The 26,297-nt window shown below is 38.2% G+C and overlaps 1 protein-coding gene across 2 annotated transcripts in view; it reads left to right on the forward strand.

The window, feature by feature from the left end:
* Positions 1-25,928, forward strand: part of taok1b (TAO kinase 1b) — a 34,204-nt gene extending 8,276 nt beyond the window's left edge. For both annotated transcript variants that reach the window (XM_055180935.2, XM_055180936.2), the window contains exons 2-20: positions 7,988-8,235; positions 8,370-8,441; positions 11,028-11,129; positions 11,243-11,288; positions 11,402-11,498; positions 11,827-11,940; positions 12,029-12,120; positions 12,199-12,292; positions 13,363-13,444; positions 13,544-13,711; positions 13,924-14,127; positions 15,548-15,685; positions 16,205-16,441; positions 16,937-17,065; positions 18,862-19,065; positions 20,236-20,475; positions 20,615-20,827; positions 20,926-21,108; positions 21,202-25,928. In XM_055180935.2, the coding sequence (XP_055036910.1) occupies positions 8,104-8,235; positions 8,370-8,441; positions 11,028-11,129; positions 11,243-11,288; positions 11,402-11,498; positions 11,827-11,940; positions 12,029-12,120; positions 12,199-12,292; positions 13,363-13,444; positions 13,544-13,711; positions 13,924-14,127; positions 15,548-15,685; positions 16,205-16,441; positions 16,937-17,065; positions 18,862-19,065; positions 20,236-20,475; positions 20,615-20,827; positions 20,926-21,108; positions 21,202-21,726 (3,072 nt within the window). In that variant the 5' untranslated portion in view covers positions 7,988-8,103 and the 3' untranslated portion in view covers positions 21,727-25,928. The remainder of the gene's footprint in view (positions 1-7,987; positions 8,236-8,369; positions 8,442-11,027; positions 11,130-11,242; positions 11,289-11,401; positions 11,499-11,826; positions 11,941-12,028; positions 12,121-12,198; positions 12,293-13,362; positions 13,445-13,543; positions 13,712-13,923; positions 14,128-15,547; positions 15,686-16,204; positions 16,442-16,936; positions 17,066-18,861; positions 19,066-20,235; positions 20,476-20,614; positions 20,828-20,925; positions 21,109-21,201) is intronic.
* Positions 25,929-26,297: the final 369 nt, after the last annotated feature.

A 26,297-nucleotide genomic window follows, 5' to 3' on the forward strand; every position in this document is an offset into this window, starting at 1 on the left:
CCTGCTTGTCAGTGAACTACGGCTTTGTGTAATAAAATGCGGCTCTATCTGAATAGCAGGTGATGGCGATTTACTACTATTCAAGGAATCGGCATTACTGATGAGATGCGCATGATAGCGCATGCAAATTATCGCCCATCCCTACTTTGGTCTCACAATCTGAAAATCTGATAAGATTTAAAAAAAGTTTTTAGTGTGGCTCAGCCTTAACCGAATGCTCTGGTAGGGCTACTTGTTTAGAAGTTAACAGCTTGTAATGTGACAACCGTGGTGTGAATTCCTTGCAGAGGTTAAGACCCGGCAAATCCTACTCTACATCCATGCTTATTGAAGATTAAGATCCAACAGATCTCTCTTGCTCATTTTTGTTGGGTGTGTTCAAGGAAATTCCCACAGAGACTTACCAGAGAGCAGGGTCGAGTCGAGTTCATGTGTGTTTCACGCTAGAGTTAATATGTAATATGTTACAGCTGATATGTACTTTGTTTATAGTTATTCCTGCTCAGGTGTACAGAATGCAGTTATTTTACTGCTATCCATCCCACTGTCATAGCCTTTCTCAGATAGCTACAATAACATACTTTTCCATTTAGACCTTGTCGCTAATGTAATTTTCTGAATTATCCCGAGCTTCTGTCGAGTTTATTATAGACATTATCTGTAAAATAGTGAAGACAGTGATTATAATTATAATGTTAGCACTTTGGGAAGTTGGGTTACAAGCAGCATAAAGTGTGAAGATCAATACTGCATTAGTAATAGTCTTTGGTGCACAGCAGTATTCTTTGCTGGTTGATAAACGCTGAGCTGTTTTCGGTTCGGTCCCAGAGGAGCATAAATAGTGAGTAATTCAGCAATTTTTCTCAGACGCTTCATACTATCTATATAGAATAGGCTGTTTGTGAAAGTGTGTTTTTTATGAACCGCATCAATCAATGAAGTCAACACACAACACAGTTAATTAGGTTTACTCTTGTATACAAGACTGTGCCCTGTAGGGATAGTTGGCCCAAACTCACAATTCATTACTGTAGAGCTTGTGTGTGTGGTCATCATTAGTCAGTCACCATGTGAAACTCACCCAAATCTTCCTAGGCCATGATCCATACAATCCCTTTCTTACATATGAGCCCTTTTCACACAGAGATTATGAAAAATGTGTCTGGGATTGTCAGATTTTTGGTTCATTCACACTTCCAATGGTTTTCATTGGTGCATTCACACACATACCATAAAGATCCGTAAAGAAACGTGACTTATTTTTTCCACAGCCTCTGAAGTTTGCTAATTATCCATGATTTCTTTCTCGAGAAACCACATGCGTGCATTTTAGTTTTATGACAGGTTCTGTCATGCTGGTGAATGATCTCAGGTTTAGCGTGGATAGTGACGAGCTCCCTGATATCTGCTTCAGTCCAGTTTGCAGACATTTCTTATTATGTAGGTAGGGCTGTCACAGTAAATGAAATATTGTATTACCACGCTACAAGCCAACCACATGGATGACCATAGATATGTAGATGTCGCCTTGGGGTTCTAAGCATGCGTCAAAACCGCCGCCATCTTGGAACAGGGGTCTTGTCATAGGAAGTAGCTAGGTAAAGCTGCTATCTCCGCCTGTACTTCGAATTCATGGACGATGCCGGACTTTTGTGCTGCGTATTGATGTTAGGCCCACTAGCACTATGCATTTTAGTTAGAAAAAGCATATTTTCATGATATCAAAAATTATTATTTTTTCAGGACTCGATGCTAAATACATGTCTGACTGTTGAAACGAACCAAAAGAAAAACTACACTGTAAACAATTCTGTAGAAATTACAATGTTATTGCAGCTGGGTTGCCGGTAATGTACCGTAGATTTACATTTATGTTATTTGCTGGCAAGAGTTTGTTTAAAGTTAAATGCATTTTTAATATTAACAAGTCTTTATCTTTACAGAACAAAACCATACAACAACAGGCTCATGCAAAGCATTCTGGGAACCAGAAATCATCATCAAACTTTTTCTGTTTTTTGCTTCAAATTTTGTTTCCCAGAATGTTTTGCTTGATGCTGTTATTTTAGTTTTACTCTGTGAAGACAAAGACCTGTAAATGTTTAATGTTCATTTAACTTTGAACAAAATGTTGCCAGTAGAAAACATAAATTTAAATCTACAGTAAATTACCAGCAACCCAGCTGCAATTTCTACAGAATTTTTTTACAGTGTAGAAAATCGCATTCATGACGATTTATGGTGATTTTATTTCCGTTACACCATTGCCTACAATGACGCATTGCCTACAATGACCCTGTTTCAAAATGGCGGCTCTATTTGACGCATTCAATCCAATTAACTGCCGTAGCCAAGGCGACATCTAGTGTACATATCTATGATGGATGACCAGCAACCGCAACAACCGCACTTTCATGTTTAATTCATGAAGCTATGCCCTTCTTGTTTTACACATCATAGATTTACAATAAACTGTCAATTTATAATAAATTGTCAAGAGTTAAGAGAATAATTTGTTTTTCATAAAATTTTTTAATTAAAAATGTACAAGTAATACTAGGCTATTCATATTTTGTTAAATCATATAGGGGTGGTTTCCCGGACAGGGATTAGCTTAAACCAGGACTAGGCCTTAGTTTAATTAGGAAATATAACTAGTTTTAGCAAACGTGCCTTACTTAAAACGTTACTTGTGTGCATTTTGAAGCAAAACAAAGGGCACTGATGTATTTTAAGATATGTCAGTGCCAGTTGTTTTCAGTTTGGACAGCTCTTAAATTTATTTTAGTCTAGAACTAGTCTAATCACTGTCCGGGAAACCGCCCCATAGTGAATGTACGAAAAAATTGAAACTGCGATGCCAGAATTAGCGTTGTCTGACTCTAAATGCAGTTTTAAAGTTCAAAATTACTTTCATTTAAATGATCAACAAATACAAAGCGCCATAATACACAACTGATTGCTTAGTGACATTTTCTTTGCGTATCTACACCGTGACTGAGCGATTTGCAGCCAATGTAACGCCGATGGATTTATTGTTAACTGACTTTCACCAGGGCATTTAGATGCAATTTTTTCATCAACAATATCTGCGTAAAACATTATAAACGTGAAGATTATTTGCTTTGTTTCAGCATTTCCTCTACATTATTACAGAGAGTCTGCTTTATTAACAGCTTTTTCGGTCGCTCTGCGTGAGCTAAACATTTTCGTTCTGTACTTTTTTACGCATTTTTTTTAGGTATTTTTGACCAGGGAACACACAGGATATAATGTAAGTTGTTATGGATCGCATTTAAGCTTGTTCTGAAATGATGAAAAAATCTAAATGACTTAAAACTCTCAAACGTAATTTAGCCTAAATATTGATACATTCTTTTCATACTTGCTATCTGTATTGCATTCGTTTTGTACATTTACAGTTGCACAAATACTGGCTAATTTTAATCTTATTGAGACACTGTTGTATTGAATGAGTCTCTGTAAATTTGTGCTTAACAAGCCTAAACAATGTTTTTCAATTAATTTTTTTTATTTAAAAAAAATATATATTTAGATGTAATATAGTTTGTGTTAATCTTTTTCTCATAAGGGGAAAGACATTTAGCACCCTGCGTTCGACCTCCGTGCACCTTGTTGTTTTATATTTAAAAATCATTTTATTTTAATAAATAAAGGTTGCAACGGCATACCGTGCTAGTGAGCCACACAAAATTACCGCAAGGGAAATTTCTTCACAGTGACAGCCTTAAGCCCGATTTATAGTCGTGCGTAAGCTCTATACGGTAGGTTATCCGTAGCCTGTGCGTAGCCTGACGTCCACCGCGCAAAATTTTTAACAGGGCGTCAGTACTACGCGGACCGCAAGCGATGTGATTGGTCCACCAGAACCCTTCCCATCAGGTAAAAAAACTGCGTCATAGGTATTTCCGTTTGCGACGGTGAAAACAAAGATTGGCCAAGTTGAGGAGTGATTTAACACAAACTGCAACAAAAGTCGTTGTTTATTTACTTCCATCATTGCTGGAAGTCTTCTCGAATCATACACAACAAGTTGCTGTTTCTACTTCGTTTGTGGGTTAACTTGCCAAGCTTGTTCTTCATTGACGGTCGCGCTGCTACTGTGGTTACACACGTGGATACTGCCTACCAGCTGTCCGCGCGTGTGTTTGCACGTCGACGCGGACGATGGCGCAAAAGTATAAATGAAAAACGACGCGGAACCTACGCCATCGCGGCTACGTTGTAGGACTTACGCACAACTATAACGAGCACTTTACGTGAATGTTGATCTGTGTTTACATCCCTGTGTCAAAGAGCTGAACCATAACTTTCCCTGCGGCATTGTTTCTGCATCTTATCCACAAAAAATGCTTTCCCTGAATGTTAGGGCAATGTTACGAGGTCCTCTTTACGAGAGCGATCCTAGAACATTTACAGGACACGTTTGTATTCACACAAAAGCCTCTCTGCCAGTTTTACGGAAATTTTCTGGAACCAAAGTGCTGTGTGAATGTGGTTGAACTAATGTTCTGGTTCTGGAAGATCACCTCTGGCTATGCAGCCGTTGTCTGAAACGAACAAAATGTAAGACTGTCAGAGCATTAAGCGTTTGGTAGTCACCCTCCTCAGGCTGTCTTGTGACTTGTGCTTCCCTTCTGTGTTATCACATGTCTAAGGGAATGATTTGCTTTCTGGAGTGCTTGGAAAGAAGGGCTAGATCTGTTGTTTGCAATCTAGTTAACACTAAATGGAGGAGTGTATAAGAGATATAAAGGGTTGTCAGTGATCCACAATGGACTACTTTACTCAGTCCGGTCCTTGCTAAAGGTTATAGAGTTTATTTTTCTTATCATAGTTTCCTTTGGCCTGCTAACTAGTGGTATGAGGATATGCTTTTGTGTAAAGCTGTATTTTGAAAAAGTTGCATATTTTACATTAAAATCTTGACAACGTATTAAATCAAGTCAATTTTCTGCACATTCTGAATAGGAAACATTTGTTCCACATCTGTTGTTTTCAAACCAGAAACGGATAACACCAGATATACCAAGACTAAGATAATGTTGCCTACGCTAAAAATGCTGGACAGAACCATTCAGTTGACTGACTTCTCACTCCTGTGTATTTTTGCCCGATTGGCCTTGGGTTCAAGCATTTATTCATCTAACCATTTCTAATGTTTTGTGAAAACACACACGCAGTGTCAGCTGGGCAACGCATTGCTTCAATTCCCTCTAAACCTGAATGAGCCAGAAGAGTTAAGAATGTTGCAGAACAGGTCAATGTGAAAGCTGGCAGCACGTCAGTTGTCTTACTTGTGTTTACATCTTACAAAGGTCAACTTATGTCATGTGGATTCTGTATCCAGAGTTCAGACAGATACTATGAATTTTGTGGTGAAGACAAATGTATGTTTATATTGGTAACTATTCAGTAAAGTGCTCATTACAGTTCTATGGTGTAGCCTCGGTGCCGTAGGCTATGCGTCGGTTTTTATTCATATTGCGTCAATGTGCAATTACACATGTAGATCGGTAGCCAGTAACCAACAGTAGCGGTGCAACAGCCAAAGAAAAAGTGTTTGAGCAGACATGTTGCGTCATTGACAAAAAGTCACGATAATGGCTTAAAGGACACATATTATGCAAAATCCACTTTTATAAAGTGTTTGGACATAAATATGTGTTGGCAGTGTTTAATCACAACATCCCTACAATGAAAAAAATCCACCCACTCCTTGTTTAATTCTCATTATTGTATTTTCCATACTATAAGTCGTGTTTTTTTTCATATGAATTATGACATTTATGAGGCAAGGGATATAATTACCGTCAACAGCCGCGAGAGTCCGCTATATGCTGCTCCTGTATTTATGTAATTTAATGGATTCAGTGATGTTGAATGACGAGTCCCCGAACTTGATGCTCGGTGGCTTGTTCGGTTAATTTATCCTCTTCAGGCTTCCAGGTATGTTCTGTAGCTATTGTGTATCGTGTAAATGACTGATAATTTTATGTTAACGTACAGACATCTATTCAGCCTGCTGTTCTGTCTGCTATTGTTTAGTTGAATAACTTGCCTCTACAGATGAAATGTCTGTTCTTCGGCTTGGATTTTGTGAAATAATTTTATAAATAAATCCCACGTATTGTCCACTGTGACTTGTATATGTTATTTCGTCTGACTGATGCATTTTTGATTGGTGCGACTTATAGTCTGGAATATACAGTAAACCAAAGCAGTCTCATTAGACATGCTGTTTTGATTCTCCTGTTAATGTGACATCACAAAAACAAAGCTCCACCCACGGCCACTGACTGACTGGTTAAAAGTACCCAAAAGCTTTTTTTTTTAAATGTGTTTAACATGTTGTAGCGTTAATGTGGTTAAAGATACTATTGTGTCAGACTGTATTCACAGAATCTATTTTTAACCAAATGCGCTCAATGTCTGTTGATAAGGAAGTGAGGAGCTGTAGCTCATTTGCATTTAAAGGTACAGACATGAAAAAAGCGCTTTTTGTTTTCACCCAAATAGGGCATTTTGGACATGATATAATTAATGATCTTTGGGGTATTTTTGAGATGAAACTTCACAGACACATTCTGGCCACCCCTGAGACTTATATTAAAACTTGTAAAAATTGCCATAATATGTGGTCTTTAAAATCACCTGGTTTACAGCATATTTGTCACACAGGTATAGTCCTTTAGTTTCAACAGCAGTGTTGTGCAGGATAAGCAATATATAGAAATAAAGGTAAATGTGTGTGTATTGCACACTGTTGTGCAGGTTTTTATGCTTGTAATTGTAAATAAACCTTTATGAGGTTAAGTCCATATGCTATCAGCTTTATTTCTGAATAACTTGCAAAGTGTGTACTTTATTTCCTAAATGTAATTTTATTGACCAACATCCACTTTATACTTTGTAAAAATGTACAGGACATCACAAGTTCTGTGGCTTTCTATACTTGCATGCCAGTTTGCATAGGATTTGTATGTGTCGTTGAATCAGAGATTAGTTAACCCAGTGGTTTTCAAACCGGGGTCCGGGGCCCCCAGGGGGGTCACGAGATGGAGCCAGGGGGGCCCCAGTTTTATGACATAAAAAACATTCATTTATCATGAATTCTGAGTAATTAAACCTAAAAAAGAATAAGCCAACTAACCAACAGCACTACTAGGTATAATTTAATGTTTTGTTTAATTAAAATATTACATTTTAGAACTGTTTTGTCATAAATTTTCTTTCAGGGGGCCGTGAAAGAATGCATTGTACACAAGGGGGGCCGCACACTGAAAAAGTTTGAGAACCACTGGTTTAACCAACGTTTATCTTAACTCTTTGAAAATACAAGCCATTACCAAGATCACTAAATCATTTATAGTTACTGTACAAATTAAAACAATATAAGATAATGCAACAACATAATTGCATAACCATTGTAAATAACTGTACAAGGCTAATGTTGTATTCGCATACGTAAAGCATAAACTTGTACTTGTATAAATGAGTACATAATACACATGTTAAGGTTTGTAATACACATGTAAAGGCGATCTGATGCGGTCTCTACTGTAATGAAGATGAATGTAACACTTAGTGATTAATAATTCATGACTATAAATAAACCATTGACATGCTTTGGGCATTTACGTCGTAAGGATGTACAGGGAGACGTAGATATAAAAACAGTGAAGGGTAAGGTGCCGTTTTCTCATAAAAACAGATCATTTGTTATTACTTTAATTAAAATGTGTGGGCATACCAATATGGCGATGCAGTGGCTTCAAAATGAAAACGTCATGCTCAATCCAGTTCATTATTATACTGAGAAACAGTGGCTGGTGACTAAAAGGAATCAAATGATTTGCACAGAAGGCTCAAAATGTTCCCGTACAACTCGTAATATTGCAATAAAGCAGATGTAGGGAGTCTGTTTACTGCTGCTGTATATAATGATTTGTCCGTCTTTCTGCAGGTCTCTATGCGTACACTGTCTTGTTCCGGCAGATGAGTAATCAGAGGGGCCTGACGTGTCGCAGTCGCACGGTCAGATAGTCCCCTGCGAGCGCGACGCGTCCCCCGGCTCGCAGCATGCCCTCCACCAGCCGGACAGGGAGCCTGAAGGACCCCGAGATCGCAGAGCTCTTCTTTAAAGAGGACCCTGAGAAACTCTTCTCAGACCTTCGAGAGATCGGTCATGGCAGCTTTGGTGCCGTTTATTTCGTATGTCTTTTTACTGAAAGTTTGCTGAATGTTGTTTGACGTCTTTGTAGTGTTGATTTTATATTTTTCAATAAACTGTATTGTATTGATTTTGCTGAATAAATTGCCAGATATCTAATGTTTATCTTGCTCAGGCGCGGGATGTGCGGACTGCAGAGGTGGTGGCCATCAAGAAGATGTCCTACAGTGGGAAGCAATCCAATGAGGTCAGTCTAATCCACATTCATCCAGCTATTGATTGTGCACTTTCCTTCTGCATTTTGAGAATGTATATGAAGAGCTCAGATGCAAAAGCTGCTAAAGGCTCAAAAAAAAGATACTAATATTAACCGAAGGCTTTTGGCACGTTTTTAACGTTCATCAAATACTTTGCTTCAAATCTGCTTAATTCTGGCCTCAGGACATTCAGAAATACAGCATTGTTGGCAAAATCCGTTGGCAGAAAGCCACAACGATTTTTCAGCAAAGTCCTCTAAGTGCGCAAGAAGAATTAGATAAATGATTGGGCGCGTAGGTCAAGATGCAAGTATTTTTCCCTGGTTTTGGAGTGTTGAACAAATTTTTTAGCATCTTCCTTTATTTAGAAAGACAGTGAAAAGTGACTTTTTGGACATTTTTGTATGAGCTTTGCAGCGAATAAAATGTCTAAAGTGACATTTGTGGAAAATATGGCATTTCAATTACTGACCAATAGTCTTTCATTGCCATTAAAGTGAAATTATTTCACTTAATTTCACTTAATAAAAACATGTCAGACACACTTATTTTGCATCTGAGCTCTTCATATATTAAATATAATATAGTCATCGATATACAGTAATCATAGGGCTGCATAGCGATTAATTCAGTGGGCCCAAGGTGTTATTACATATTTATTTGTAAATATCCTATAAACTTGAAATAATCTTGACAAACTATATATCATTGAAAAGCTCTAGGAAAGTACTTTTCATATTTTAAGGCCATTTGATTATAGAAATTATATAGTGACAGTCATTTTGTTAAATGTCACTGACCCCATAGGAATACACATGAAGGATTATATATTTCTAACACTTATATAATATAAATCTGAAATAATCTTGACACCCTTATCATTGGAAAGTTTTAGGAATGTAGTTTTCATATTTCAACCTTTTTGCATTAATAATAATAATGCAGTGACAGTAATTTATTAATTTGTGAAAGATTATGCAGCTAACGGTTGACACCTAGTGGCCTTTCTTGATAAAACCATTAAAGTGTGACACAAACCAATTTTTCATGATTTTAACTTGAATTTGGATCATAACAAGTTGAGACTTGTGGCGTTGGATGTATACCATTTTATTTTTATGTTTTTTTATATATAAATTACATACTTTATTGCATTATTTATATTTTTTAAATAAATTTAAAATGATATAACTAATTATGAATTTATATTTCAAAACTTCAAACTAGTACTGGGCAAAAAATTCGTCAAATTAGTCAATTTAAAAAAAAAAATCCAGATAATTTACTCACCACCATGTCATCCAAAATGTTTTTCTTTGTTCAGTCGAGACATAAGAAATTATGTTTTTTGAGGAAAACATTCCAGGATTTTTCTCATTTAATTGGACCCCAACACGTAACAGTTTAAATGCAGTTTAAAATTGCAGTTTCAAAGGACTCTAAACGATCCCAAACTAGGCATAAGGGTCTTTTCTAGCTAAACAATTGTCATTTTTGGCAAGAAAAATAAAAAATATGCACTTTTAAACCACAACTTCTCGTCTATCGCGTGACCTCACTTAATTGCGTAATGACGCCGAAAGGTCACGTGTTACATATATGAAACGCACATTTGCGGACCATTTTAAACAATAAACTGACACAAAGACATTAATTAATATCATTCCACATACAACAACGTCGGAACGTTCCTCAACACTTGTAAACACTGGGGCGAAGTTTCGCATACGTCATTCATGTCCTCTTGACCTGATGATGTATTACGTGAGGTCGCGCTGGCGCATCACTGGACGAGAAGTTGTGGTTTAAAGGTGCATATTTTTTATTTTTCTTGTCAAAAATAACAATCGTTTCGCTAGATAGGACCCTTATGCCTCGTTTGGGATCGTTTAGAGTTTTTTGAAACTGCAATTTTAATCTGCATTAAAACTGTTACGTGTTGGGGTCCATTAAAGTGAGAAAAATCCTGTAATGTTTTCCTCAAAAAACATGAACAAAGAAAGACATCAACATTTTGGATGACATGGTAATAAGTAATTATCTGGATTTTTTTTAAGAAAATTAACAAATTCTTTAAGTATTTATATTTTTATATTATACATTACATATCAATATAAAAATGTATATACACATGTAAATATTTCTTAAATATATAAATGCATGTGTGTTTATTTATATATACATAATTATTATACACAATACACACACATATGTAAATAAAAACTTTTATTCCGCAAATGATTAGTCATGATTAATTGTTTTGCAGCCCAGGCAATCTAAGGTTTATCTGACATTTCACTGAACAACCATCACTGAGCAAAATGTTATGAAATTGCCACAATCATATTTATTATCTTGTCTAACACCTCGGATTGACGCAAAGCCATAGCTTAGTTGGTGGCAGGTTGTCATTTCAGAAAACACACAATGTGTGTGAGCTGTGTTGGTGTATGCAGTTTTGTTGATTCTGTTAAAGGAAATCCTTTTATAGTAGCATCATTTTCAGTTTTTTTAAATGAGCAAGACTGTTTGATTTTATGCAATTACCTTCATTTTTCTTTTTTTGTCTTTTTTAGAAATGGCAGGATATCATTAAGGAAGTCAGGTTCCTCCAGAGAATACAACACCCGAACAGCATAGAATATAAAGGATGCTACCTGCGGGAACACACAGCATGGGTAAGATCTGTTTCCGAAATAAATTCCTCATTTAGTCTCTCTTTTCTATATAAACACAATAATTGTGACCAGTTTGTTTAGCTTATTTACTAAATTCGTCTTTTCCTCTTTAGCTTGTCATGGAGTATTGTTTGGGCTCAGCCTCTGACCTTCTTGAAGGCAAGATATCACATCTATAATTGTATTTGGATTTTACCGAATGACTAATGAATGATAGTTTCCTTATTGGTCGGTTTGATGAGCATGTATCCTGAATGTGTTTTTTTACTTAGTTCACAAGAAGCCCCTTCAAGAAATTGAGATTGCTGCAATTACCCATGGTGCTTTGCAGGGCCTTGCGTACCTTCATTCCCATAACATGATTCACAGGTTAGTGGAATGTTGAAAAGTGTGTGTGTTTAGTAATTGAAATGATTTTTATGATTTTCGCTTGTGCTAATGCTTCATTATGACAATGATGGAGTTGGAACCAAGGTACAACCTTCCGGTCGTGAAAAACTCAAAAACCGTATTGACTTCATGAGATTATGTTATCCTCATTGATTGCATGCACCATGTAGTGTAATTCATGAATTGATTTAATTCACTGCATTGATAAAAAAAATCACTTCTTAAGCTTTATCTTTGCGCTGCTTGTGAGAATTAAATGAAAACCTATGTTCTTTCCTGTTCTTTGGATATTCTCTTCTTAACTTAGGGACATTAAAGCTGGAAACATCCTGCTTACTGAACCTGGACAGGTGAAACTGGCAGACTTTGGTTCTGCCTCCATTGCTTCTCCAGCAAACTCTTTTGTGGGGACTCCATATTGGTGAGCGCTCCGGTAGCCATCCTGTAATAAGGGTTCGGTTCACACAGCCTGGTGTATCGCTTACGCATCTTCATTCTGTTTGTCTCAGGATGGCCCCTGAGGTGATTTTAGCCATGGATGAGGGACAGTATGATGGAAAGATTGACGTCTGGTCTCTTGGAATCACCTGCATAGAACTAGGTGACTGTGCTTTTCGTTGTTTATTGAGTTTAATGTTGTGAAAGTCTGTCTCACATTTCCGTCTCTCTTGTCCTGTAGCTGAAAGGAAGCCTCCTCTGTTTAACATGAACGCGATGAGTGCCTTATACCACATAGCGCAGAATGAGAGTCCCATGCTGCAATCAAGTGAATGGTGAGTCTTGGCACTTTAAAAATGGGATAACTACATAATTAACTAGTTTGTTGATGGTAGTGGTCGACTGTTACAGGTTTATAATGGCCAATGTTAATATTAAGAAAGCAATGCTGGTCATTGGCCAATCTGAGGCCAATATAACGCATATATTTACTAGAGATTACATTATCCCACCGATAGCTGATTATTCAGACTGATATCTGCCGATACTGATAGTTTGGTGGTTATATTAACTTGCATTTACTAAGTTAACTGAGGCCAATATAACGCATATATTTACTAGAGATGCACAATGTTACATTTTTCCACCGATACAGATTATTCAGACTGATATCTGTGGATACTGATAGTTTGGTGGTTATATTAACTTGCATTAACTGAGGCCGATATAACGCATATATTTACTAGAGATGCACCGATATTAAATTTTTCCACCAATACCGGTTATTCAGACTGTTATCTGCTGAAACTGATAGCTTGGTGGTTATATTAACTTGCATTTACTAAGTTAACTGAGGCTGATTTAACGCATATATTTAGTAGAGATGCACCGATACAAAAAATGTCACCGATACCGATTATTGAGACTGATATCTGCCGATACTGAAAGTTTGGTGGTTATATTAACTAAGTTAACTAAGGCTGATATAACACATACATTTACTAGAGATGCACCGATATAAATTCTTTCCACTGATCCCGATTATTCCGAATGATATCTGCCGATACTGGTAGTTTGGTGGTTATATTAACTTGCATTAACTAAATTCTGCAGAATTAATTTTCTGCATATTATTAATTCACATAATGACCATAAATATTGAACATTAAACTAGTGATGTTTCATTGCATTTCCTGTTCTCTTTTGATTGACAAGATATATCGGTCATAATTATCGGCTGTTTTAAACCCGTGAAAAATTGCTTTTATCGTCTGATATGGTTGTTAGCCGATATGTTGGTGCATTTTTAAAAAGTGAATAAAAAGTTTTACTGTCTATGTGTACATAAAGAAGCCATGAACAGTCAACAGTTTCTGATTTTCTGTGTGTCGTTCGCATTCCTCAGGACGGACTATTTTAGAAATTTCGTTGACTCTTGCCTTCAGAAAATTCCCCAAGACCGACCTCACTCTGAGGATCTGCTGCAGGTCTTTACTTCACAATAAAGTCAAGATTGCCATCGTAATCTACCTGAATGCCATCTGAAATAACTTCCTTGTTTTCTGCACACTCTTTTAAAACCATAGCACGCCTTCATCCTGAGAGCGAGGCCAGAATCTGTTCTGATGGACCTGATTTTGCGGACAAAAGATGCTGTCCGAGAGCTGGACAACCTGCAGTACCGCAAGATGAAAAAGATTCTTTTTCAGGAGGCCCCCAATGGGGTAACCACCGAGACCCAGGAGGGCGACGAGGTCTGTTCCCCAACGTCATTTAGTACATGCTCTCCATATCAGTGTTACATTTACAACAAAATCCCTTTTTTTGTTAAAGCAACAATCAAGCTGGAAATAAAAACCCATTCATTGGATCCGCTGGAACCCAAAGATTCAGTACTGCTGCATAATTTTTTGATTTATAGAACTATGAATACAACAGGGCATCAACTGTTGTTGTTGATGTTTAGGATGCGGAGCACAGTGCTGGTGGCACAGGTACAGTGAGCAGCGTGGGAAGCAACCAGTCCATACCCAGCATGTCCATCAGCGCCAGTTCTCAGAGCAGCTCGGTAAACAGCCTTCCTGATGCCGCTGATGACAACAAGAGTGACCTTGAGCTGGAGAAAGACCACACCGTCATGTCCAACAGCTCCGTCATACACCTGAAGCCAGTATGTATAACCCAAAGTATATATATTTTGTGTTATGTACATTTTACAATATATCTCTAGCATTGTCGAATCAGAATTGTCGAATCTTGCCTATATTTGACTGATAGCCGATTTATCTACGTATGTGTGGGAGGGGGACCAGACCAGGTAGTCAACAAATGGTTAACTTTTATTTTCAGCAGCACACAGAAACCAATTTCTAAAAAAGTGACCAAAACTGCCTTTCAGGAATTTCAGAAATATATTTTCTATCATTTGAAAGTGAACATCGACCATTAAATCACAAGAGATACCATCGTGTCAGGAATAAATATAGGTTTATAATTCCATGCAGATATTTTTCGTGTCATCACCGAAATTTCAGGAAAAGCTTACCTGTTTTGTAGCTCAACTTTTGACAAGATAACCACCCTGTTTTACATACATTTTAAAAAATCAGTTGTAAAATCAGTTTAAAAAAATTAAGTTTTTGATGTTTAGTTTGGTGAACTCTTAAATATGAACTTAAAGGGACACTCCACTTTTTAAAGAAAAAAAATATACTCAGTTTCCAGCTCCCCTAGAGTCAATCTATTTAGCCGATCTCCGGGTCTGGTGATACCACTTTTAGCATAGCTTAGCATAATCCATTGAATCTGATTAGACCATTAGCATCGCGCTCAAAAATAACCACAATGATATTACGCTATTGAAAGTTACCAAGGGGACTTTTTTTGGGCACTGCCACTGCGTGATATCATTGCGCCTCCTGCAACCATGTTACAGCAGCAAAGTCCTTGTTTATTACACCAGAATGAGAGTATTATGGAAGCCCGTTTCCGCCATGTTGTAAAAAAATAAAAATAAAATTCTGACCTTGTATCTCAAAATTCTGAGATACAACGTCAGAATCCTGAGATACAAAGTCAGAATCCTGAGATACAAAGTCAGAATTTTATTTTATAATTTTTTTACAACATAGCGGAAACGGGCTTCCATAGATAACTCTGATAAATTAAATAAAAAAGAGAAATGATTAAATTATGGCCAGAATTGCCAACCTTGTCTAACTGCCGAAGCAAAGAGACAACTGCTTCGCAATGTTTTATTAACCTGGAAACCTTTTCCCATATGGACATGTAGCCCTGTCATGGGGGTTGTTGGATTTATTCACGCACGTTAAAAATATTTATTGAAAGCTACTTTTTCACATTATTGCATATGTGTGCATAGCATTATCATAATAGGCTGTATATTAAAATATTTGGAGAAAGCTGTTATATGTGAAATCAGATAATGTGCACCCTTATACAGCCAAGATTGACTGATCCTCATTTTATAACACATCTGCGATTAATTAGACTGTCGAATCATGCTTCTTCTATCTTTGACTATTAGGGGTCACCCCTAGTGAACATCTTAATGCTTTTTTGTCATACAGGCAGAAGAGGAAGTTAACCATGAGGATCCTGAGACACGTACTCGCCCACCAGAGGTTCCGGCAGCACCAGCGCAGCCGGCCCAACGCAAACACCATCGAAACCGCGAACACTTTGCCACCATTCGCACTGCCTCTCTAGTGAGTCGATCGCAGATGATCTGCTTAAAATGTTCAATATCTAAATAATAAATTGCATGAAATAAATCCTGATGTTGGGATAAAGGATATTAAAAATCACACATAATTTTTTACTCTCAGGAGAAAATCCTCCAAAAAGTTAATCAGAATTCATTGTTCATTAAACATATTCTACTAGATTGTATTACCTGTATCACTGTGAGAACCTTTTCTTTTTCAGTTTTTAATCAAGTTAATCCTTTTTAGATTAAATGATTTTTAAACTTCTTTTCTAGTCGTACTTTATATAACTAGACTTCATTCTAGCCATGAATATAGCTTTCGAAGCTGGCATTTTATTCCTATCCATGTCATTTTGATTAATAATGATTCGTGTTAGTGAACATTCTAGGGTGACGTCACGTCATTGGTCGTTTCCACAGTCTTAACTGTCCACCATCACAGGAATGTACTTCTCGCTCCTAATCTCACGTTCTTGCAATCTTCAACATTCATGTCATTTTCTTGGCCGACTGACAGGTGACGCGGCAGATGCAGGAGCACGAGCAAGACTCTGAACTGAGGGAGCAGATGTCCGGTTACAAGCGCATGAGACGACAGCACCAGAAGCACCTCATGGCCCTGGAGAACAAGCTGAAAACTGAGATGGATGAACACAGACTGAGGCTGGACAAAGAGCTGGAGGCCCAGAGGAACAGCTTTGCTGCTGAGATGGAGAAACTGGTGAAGAAAAACCAAGCAGGCATTGAGAAAGATGTAAGCATGTGCCAAACGGGTAACATGATCTGATTAGAGCCGAGTGTTCTGATTGGTTGGGCAGTTCATGTCACAAATATACTGGTCATCAGAGTATTGTGTAAGCCAAATGAAAACTGATAATGAAATTGTAGGATGTCACGTTCCTTTTATATCACTCACAGTTTTAATCTTTATCAACCAGATATGCGGCCAAAAGTATGTCAAGACCTTCTGAGTAAGGCATACATATATATATATGTGATTGGATAGTGAATGAGAGACAAGAAGAGACAAATCAGCATTGCGGCGGACTAAAACACGCGTATAGCAGCAACTTTTGATTCAGTCCTAATCTCATTTATGTTCTTGTGTCTGAATCAAAGTCAATCCCTGCAGAATTTAAATTCTCCAAAAGCTCATATGGTTGTATGTGGTTTTCATGGTCACATATTTTAAAACACGTGGTGTCATGTAGGTTTCTTTTTTGACATTTTATGAATGTTTTGCCCGAAGGCCAAGTCATTTGCCAATGATGAGAAGAAATTCCAGCAGCACATTCAGGCCCAGCAGAAGAAAGAGCTCAACAGCTTCCTGGAGTCACAGAAACGAGAGTACAAACTGCGTAAAGAGCAACTGAAAGAGGTATGTGTGCATGTGTGTGTACTTATACAATCACAATGACTTTTGTACACCTGCTACAGTAAATAGTGGTCGACTGATGTGGCTCGTATAATGATCGACACCAGTATTGAGAAAGCAATGTGGCCGACATGAGGCTGATAAAACACAAACGTAATTACAGTAAATGAGAAAATTGGTGAAACATGAAAACTTTCTGATTATTTACTCACCCCTTGATATTTATGTCTTTCTTCTTCTGCCAAACACAATTGGAGTTATATTAAATAACTTGCTTTATAATGTATCAAAGCTCCAAAAGTGCATGCGTCCATCATTATAGTAATGGGTTAATAAATGTCCTCTGAAGTGAAACGATAGGTTTGTGAGGGGAAAAAAATGCAAGAACAAATGCAACTTCACATGCTGCCATATTGAAATCTAGAGTTATTATTGTCTGTTTACATTACATGTGCGTATGTATTACTATCACTGCATAACTATCACTAAAAGCTCAAAATATGAATAGTTTTTCTCATAAACCGAATGTTCGGCAACCAAAAGTTTTCAAGTAAAAAAAACAGAATAAACTTTATCAAACAACAGTGGGCGGCCGTTGACTTCTCTTCCGAGTGTCGTGATGTGGTTTGTTATGTCAAAATATGTTTGTTTGTCATGTGTGTGGCTCATCATGTCAAAATATGTGTTTGTTGTGTCATGTCAACCTATGTGCATCATGCTTCATGTCAAAATTTGTGCCTGCTGCACACAAAATACTTGCCTGCATTTTCTACAGTACCAAGAGTTTAACGGGCTATGCCTACGCCAGTTTTAAACGGGCAGCAAAAGCCTCAAGATCATACGAGCATAATGAGAGGGGGCCCAACAAAGGGGGATGCAGACATGCGGTTGCGTTATGTATTATTAATATTAAAGGGACACTCCATTTTTTTCCCAAAATATACATATTTCCAGCTCCCCTAGAGTTAAAAATTAGATTTTTACAATTTTGGAATCCATTCAGCTGATCTCCGAGTTCGGCGGTACCACTTTTAGCATAGCTTAGCATAATCCATTGAATCTGATTAGACCATTAGCATTGCGCTAAAAAATATCCAAAGACTTTCAATATTTTTCCTATTTAAAACTTGACTCTTCTGTAGTTACATTGTGTACTAAGACTGACAGAAAATTAAAAGTTGTGATTTTCTAGAAAGTTTCTTAATTTTCTGTTGGTAAACGATGTAACCATAGAAGAGTCACGTTTTAAATAGGAAAATATGAAAACTCTTTGGTTATTTTTAGCACGATGCTAATGGTCTAATCAGATTCAATATATTATGCTAAGCTATGCTAAAAGTGGTACCGCCAGACTCCAAGATCAGCTGAATGGATTCCAAAAAGGTAAAAATCAAATGTTTAACTCTAGGGGAGCTGGAAAATGAGTATATTTTCCAAAAAAGTGGAATGTCCCTTTAATTTTTTATTCAAATCATCAGCCCTCGGGGCCCCCTCAAATGCAGGCCATAAGCAGTTGTCTGCCCGCCTCTGAACACAATAAGAAGTTTTTCACAGAATGAACACAAAGCAGAATTTTTCTTCGTTTCCATTTATATATACACCAATAAAAACATAAACATTTATAGCAAATATAATACCTCTCTGAGACTTCCTTGAAACTTTATTTGTGGTTATACAAATAAAACAATGAATCACTGTTTTAAAGTCACAGTCCTAGAAATGCTCGGCATGTTCAAGCTCCGACAGTGAACAATTATTATACTTTGCATTATAATATACGTTTCACACACTCTGTTCAGGAGGTAAATGAGAACCAGTCCACACCTAAGAAGGAGAAACAGGAGTGGCTGTCGAAGCAGAAGGAGAACTTTCAGCACTACCAAGCAGAAGAGGAGGCCAACCTGCTCCGCCGACAACGGCAGTATCTGGAGCTGGAGTGTCGCCGATTCAAACGGCGAATCCTTATTGCAAAACACAATGTAGAACAGGACCTCGTGCGGGAGGTAACTCTTTAAATTCCTGATCAATTTTACTTGAAATATTTTTTCGGGAACCAAGTATTGGCTAAAGCAACACTTTTTTTACTAAGTAATTAGTTACTGTAATTTAATTACTTTTCCTTGAAAAGTAAAGTAATGCTGGGTACACACCAAAAGAAAATTTTTGGCCGATTTCCCCCTTCCGACAATCCTAGCTATGTCCCGATTGTCTTGATGGTTCTACAGATTATCTTATTAGATTTTCCCTTGGTGTGAGGTGTGTTAAGAGTGTCGGAACCTGATCGGAAGAACGTCGGAGCCACCCCGATTGCGAATCTTAAATATTAAACATGTTTAATATTTACAATCAGAAATCCTGATGTGAGGGGGGAACCCAGAGGACAAACTCGTGCGCGCTCTTGAGATTATCACGTAAAACTAAACAACATCCAATCAGAAAGCGAGATGATGGGAGACGGGAGCAGTAATGGCGCAGTACAAAGTGAAGTTGATGCAAAGTGAACTTGTACAGACCATGTTCCCGCTGTCTACGTGGCCTCAACCAAACCCTTTTCTTTTTTCCCTTGAATTTTCTGTGAAAATCATTCCAAACACTATCATTGAAGTTTCTTCCTGCATATCGTCCGGCATGCTTATTCTGAAGTCTCGCGAGGTTTCCTTTGTCCACAGTTGAGACTTTGTTAACGGTTAAATCTAGGATTTTTTTATCCTCGTGTTTGTGGTCTATCACATTTTGAAAATCTTATAAGATGTAAAAAAATCTTTTGATGTGTACCCAGCATTGTCAGACAGAGTTACAGCACGCACAGAGATGAGAAAGGTATGTATGGACTTATCTAACTCTGGGGGATACAGTGAATAAGCTAAAATCCCCAAAAGTCGACTTGTTCCTTTAAGCACCAAAGGTGTGAAATACCGTTTGCACGAAAGTTGTAAAATTTGACACTGATTTAAAAAGCTCTCTATATAGTCCTGTATATCATACAGGTACATAGGAGTAGCTTTGTCCTGAAGTAAACTTTTATTTGCTCCTCCTAAAATTTACTGATGGTTTATTTAGACAATCTTCATACCAAACTGCATAATGCACTTTGTCACTTACTGTATACGCTGGAACTATATATTTGTCCATGCTGTTCTCCTCCCAACATGTTTGTCTGTTTGTTAATTCAGGAGCTTAATAAACGTCAGACGCAGAAAGATCTGGAACATGCCATGCTGCTCCGCCATCACGAGTCCATGCAGGAGCTGGAGGTGAGGCAGCTGGGTAGCATCCATAAGATGCGCACGGAGCTCATCCGCCTACAACACCAAACCGAGCTCACCAACCAGATGGAGTACAACAAGCGAAGAGAGCGAGAGCTACGCCGCAAGCACGTCATGGAGGTCCGGCAGCAGCCCAAGAGCCTTAAGGTACGTTTGTTACCTAGTGCGTGTACTCTCATTTATGCATATTTTATCCAAAGCAAATGGCATCTACGGATCAAACCCATAAACCCAAACCCATACCAATTGAGCTACAGGATTATTCGTTTGCTTTACTGTTGTTCAGTCTAAAGAGCTGCAGATCAAGAAACAGTTTCAAGACACGTGTAAGATTCAGACCCGGCAGTACAAGGCCCTGCGCAACCACCTGCTGGAGACCACGCCCAAGTCTGACCACAAGGCTGTGCTGAAGAGACTGAAAGAAGAGCAGACGCGCAAGTTAGCCATCCTCGCCGAACAGTACGACCATTCGATCAACGACATGCTCTCCACACAAGCTGTGAGTATAGCCGAGCGAAGTGACTTTCCTTGTTTGGAAGGGTGTCACATGTGCCTGCCATATAACCATGTAACCCCACCTCCCATCTCTCTCATCAGCTACGGTTGGACGAGGCGCAGGAGGCGGAGTGTCAGGTGTTAAAGATGCAGCTGCAGCAGGAGTTGGAGTTGTTAAACGCTTATCAGAGTAAGATCAAGATGCAAACGGATGCCCAGCATGAACGTGAGAGGAAAGAGCTGGAGCAGAGGGTCTCGCTGCGGAGGGCTTTGCTGGAGCAGAAGGTAGGTTCACCAAAATATGCAAACCCAAGTAGCCTCGAACAATTAAAATTCTCATAAACACCACTTTGTGTTCTCTCAAAAATTTCAATTCAGATTGAGGAGGAGATGGTTGCCCTTCAGAACGAACACTCGGAACGAATCCGCAGCCTGTTGGAAAAACAGGCCCGTGAGATTGAGGCGTTTGACTCTGAAAGCATGCGTCTGGGTTTCAGCAACATGGTGCTCTCCGGCTTGTCATCGTCGGATGGCCACAGCCACAGTTTTCCGGGAGCTCAGAGCAGCTGGGGCTCCCAGCACGGTGCTGGCTCTCAGGGGTCACAATGGGGAAGTGGGCACCACGGTGCAAGTCAGCATGGCCACCATCATCATCATCACCCCAGCCAGAGTGGCTCTATCCATCAACCCTGGGGTCACGGTCTGTCCTCAGGTGGAGCATCTCCATGGGTGCACCATGGGTCTGGTGGCAGTCAGCGCTCGAGCGGAGGAGGTGGTGGGCTGCGGAACAGTCCCCAGGCGGTACGGAGGGCCACGTCAGGGGGGCGCAGTGAGCAGGCGATGAACAGGAGTTCCAGCATCACCTCTCAGATTTCAAACGGCTCACACCTGTCCTACACGTAAGACCACCCACTGCTCTCCCGCAACACCTGTTTTGACCCTGAATGCCTTTGGGGAAGGGATATAGGGGCACCATGATCAAAGGGGGGACCTGAAGGATAGTATGGTTTCATTTTCCTCTCCGTATTTTCATTCCTTTACTTCTAAATACCTGTTTTATACACATACTAAGCACAAATGCCTCATTAATATGGGTTTCAGGCAGCACTTAAAGTGTTTCTGCAGCTATAATTCAGATCATTGTCAAGGCATGTTTGCAGTTATGAGAAATGATGAATAATGGATTCAGAGTAGATGCTATGTGAATTTTAGAGTGCTCTCTCGTTGGTTTGATATGAGAATAATAATAGTATAAGAGCAGTGCATTACCTATCAAAGGTGAGATGCAGACCTTTGGGTATTTGATGTGAGTTTTTATAGAGCAAGTTTTTATTATGGTCTTACCTGCAGGTTGTTTTTAATGATATGAGTGTAGTGCATATCATTTCCTTTAGAGGCATAGATTTAAAGGGTAAGCTGTTGTATAGATGATATGTAGAAAGGTTGGATAGCAGAATGTAAATGAATCGAGCTTTACATTGCACTTGAGTTTCTTTAGTTTAGTCTTTTATACATTTTAATGAACAGTATGCTCTTATTGTGCCAGAACATCTATAAAAATATACTGTGAAAGACATCAGCTGCCAGGATTATATTGATTTTTCTATATTTTTTTATTTTTTTACGTTGCCATACATTGCCATCCTTCTACAGTCCAAAAAACCAAAAACACATTTGGATGGAGATCGGGATGCTATTGTGCTTTTAACCTCCTTAACTGGTGCTGTCCCGTGAGCGTTTACTTCAGTATTTTTAATCTAGCACGACAAACTGTATCTTGTTGGAAAGGTCTAAGAATTTTGTTTCATACCTTTTGGCAGTAATAATAATGCAGTGACTGTAATTTATTCATTTGTGACAAGAGTATTCAGCAAACCAATGACACCTAGTGGCCGTTGTTGGTAAAACAAAAAAAGTGCAACACGAAGCTCATTTTTACCGAGCCCCTAAGGTGACATTGGAGTAAAAAAATCGAAAGTTTAGTTTCATGTGCTCACGCGAAACCTTGATGTGCAGAATTTTTTTAAAGGAAACTTTCGCGCGGGCACGTGAAACTATCGCGTGCGCACGTGAAAGCAAAAGTTTCACGTGCGCACGCGGAACTAAACTTTATTTAATTTTTGCTCCATGTCCCCTTAAGGGCTCTGTACATTTTTGCGATAATTTTATGAATAAAAATATAAACTTTATTGCATTCTTTTTATTTTTTAGAGTAAATGTAAACAGCTACAATTTTTTATTTCATATTTTTTAACCTCCAGACACTTCTGTGAAAAACTTTCAAGTGTCTTCTTTTAAACATGACCAAGATTAGGCTTAGTTCTAGACCAAGAAAATGCCAGAGTTATATTAATTTAAAGGGGTACACCCCCTCAACTCAAAAAGGGATGTGCCAGTTAAGGGGTTAAAATTAAAAATATGTTGGTGTTTAATCACAGGACATATGTTTCTATAGGCCAAAAGGACAAATGATTGTAAGATAGATTTGTTTTAATAGTATTAAATGGATAATTCCCCCAAAAATTTAAATTCTGTCATCATTTACTTTAGTTTGTTTATTCTGTTGAACACACAATTAAGGTCTTTTGATAAACGATGACAATCACACAGTTGACGGTGCCTATTGACTTCCATAGTGGGATAAACAAATACTGTGGGGGTCAATGGATGCCGTCAACTGTGTGGTTGCCATCAAAACAGGTTGTGTTTAACAGAATAAAGAACTCATAGGGGCGGTTTCCAAGACAGGGATTAGATTAATCCAGGACTAGGCCTTATTTATAGGACATTTTAGTATTTTTTACAAACATACCTTACAAAAACATTGATACAAAACAATGGCACTGGTGTGTATGTTAAGATATGTCAATGCAAGATTGATTTATATATTAGGCCAGTGTAGGGGCGGTTTCCTGGACAGGGATTAGCATAATCCAGGACTAGGCCTTAGTTTAATTAGGAAATATAGCTAGTTTTAACAAACATGCCTCACTAAAAACATTACCTGTGTGCATTTTGAGGCAAAACAAAGGGCACTGATGGATTTTAAGATATGTCAGTGCAAGTTGTTTTCAGTTTGGACAGCTCTTAAAAATGTTTTAGTCTAGGACTAGTCTAATCCCTGTCCGGGAAACCGCCCCATAAACATGCATTTTAGTCTGGAACTAGGATAAGCCCTGTCTGGGAAACCGCATAAGGGCGTATTTAATTTTTTGGTTGAATTATCCCTTTGAGATATTTTAGGGGACATGGGCTAGATGAATAGAAGTGTAGTTATGCTATATGAATGTACATAAGTCTAAAAGCTTGTTGACAAACCTCACTCCTACATAACAGTATGGCAAATCTGCTAAAGTATATCAATGTGTTAGTTTAAACCATTTGATTTAGTGATGCCAAAGTTAACAATTGCAACTATGCAAAAGGAGAATAGCCTGTTGTGTTGACTTGTATTCGTTACCTCTTCATTCTGCAACTTTCACAGACTTTAACCTCACAGACAAGCACTTTATCGTCCCTTCTATTCCTTATTGAGCACTACAGGTATACCAAGTTTCTTCAGTTATACTAGCAGATCTCCTGAACTTCTGGTGCCCCCTCCTCCCCTTTCTCAGGCTGGGTTGTGACAAGCGTGTTGTGTGGATTTTAGTGGTGGGGAGGTCTAGGTTGGGTAAGCTTGAGACCGCTGAATGTTTTTCGCTGGGTGGGTGGGTGCCGCTGCTGTCGTCCCTGCTAAGCCTTTGTCTCTTCCACGCCCACCCCAGAGCTCCGGCGACTGCCTCCCAACATCCACCCTCCAACTGCACCATTATCAGAACAAATTAGTAAAACTATAAGAAAGAAAGCATTTAAAACATTGTGTTATGGCAGAAGAGTAGTGAGTGAGGAGCATAAAGTGGGATGTATAGGAAAAATATTGTGTATATTGTATATTTAGAAATTTTAATAAATGGAAGTCAAACACAGTTTTGACTAGTTAAAACTAAAACGTAATTGCTTGAATGTGAACACAAAAACACCTTGGTTTCTAATGATAATTATTTAAAAAGAAGAAATTATATAAATATATACACGAAACATATTCTCAGAGGTGTCAAGCGAAGCCAAAAAAAGTTCCCCTCGCAATTTGACTTTATCTGGACCTTTCTATCATTCTGTACTTGCGTCTCCCTTGCTTTCAGAGGTCTGAATGACCTTATTCAGTAGTGCCAGTACTCATGTTGTTATCTGTGAACTTCATCTTCTAAACCCTTGTAGTTTCCTCACCGATATAAACTGCCATCTTGCCTATTACAGAATGGCTTCCAAAAGTACTGAAATACATTTTGTGGAGATCCTCTTTCAGAAAGTGAACCTTGCCTTCTTATAGAGCACAAGTGTCTGTGCTACCCATGATATCCGTCATCCTTGAACATCTGGCTTGGCACATTTCTAGTATATGCATGGGATTGCAGGTTACTTAAAGACGCCAATTATCTCAATAGAACTGAACTGAGCCAATGCATAGGCAAAGATTTGGGCCAAATGTAACAACATAACATAGCCATGCCAGTTTAAACCCTGATTAAATAACATTTAGTCCTATTCTGTAATGGAATCAATGGACCAGTGTAGTGGCCATAGACTCAAAATGTGACATCAGCTTCACTTCTGCAGTTATTCTTCCAAAGTATGCAATATATTCGAAAGGAGAGAGGTCTACCCTGTTATCAAAGAAATTTGATTTCCTTGGAAGCCCTTAACATTGTTGTTTTAGTGACCCTTTTTTTAAAAGTGTTAAAACATGGGGATTGATATTAATCGAGGAAGGGCTATATCTCTGTACAGTGTCGTCACCAGTATTTCCTTTTGATGTTCATTGTCTCCTTGCTTCAACATTACCATAACAATCCATATATAACCTGTATTAAAATGTATAGATTGTGAAAAACTGAATGTTGGAGAGATTACAAAATATACTTAAAAACTTACAAGTAAATTAAAATGTACAAAAAAATCGGAAATCCCATGGGGACAAATGTAATGTTTTGTTTGTAATTACTCCTTTTGTTGGCAGAGGGCTACTGGACAAAGAAATCAACTGTAATAAAGTAATTTTAGTACAACTTGGTTCTTCTCTGTGTTAATCTTTCTTGTACATCCCTGTTTACACTCATTTCCACATGACTGTGTTTAAATTTCATTATTACTTTAACTATGTTCTGGTGGTATGGTGCTGAGAGCAGTGATAAACTCAAATAAATATCCCGGACGAGCCCCCATTAATGTTACGTCCCAGTACGTCCAGGGGAATTATAGTATAAATAACTGCCCATGCACTGAAAGGTAAAAATGCAACAAAACCCACAGGTTTACCAAAGATGTGAAGTTTATTAACAAATTAGTGAATGGTCTTAACTGAAAAGAAAAAAAAACTTAATAGATAAAAAACATTATATAAAGAAAGAAATAAGGGGGGAAAACGGACTTGGACA

The sequence above is a fragment of the Misgurnus anguillicaudatus genome, chromosome 9 (genome assembly GCF_027580225.2).
Source record: "Misgurnus anguillicaudatus chromosome 9, ASM2758022v2, whole genome shotgun sequence".
In the NCBI taxonomy this organism is placed as follows: Eukaryota; Metazoa; Chordata; class Actinopteri; order Cypriniformes; family Cobitidae; genus Misgurnus; species Misgurnus anguillicaudatus.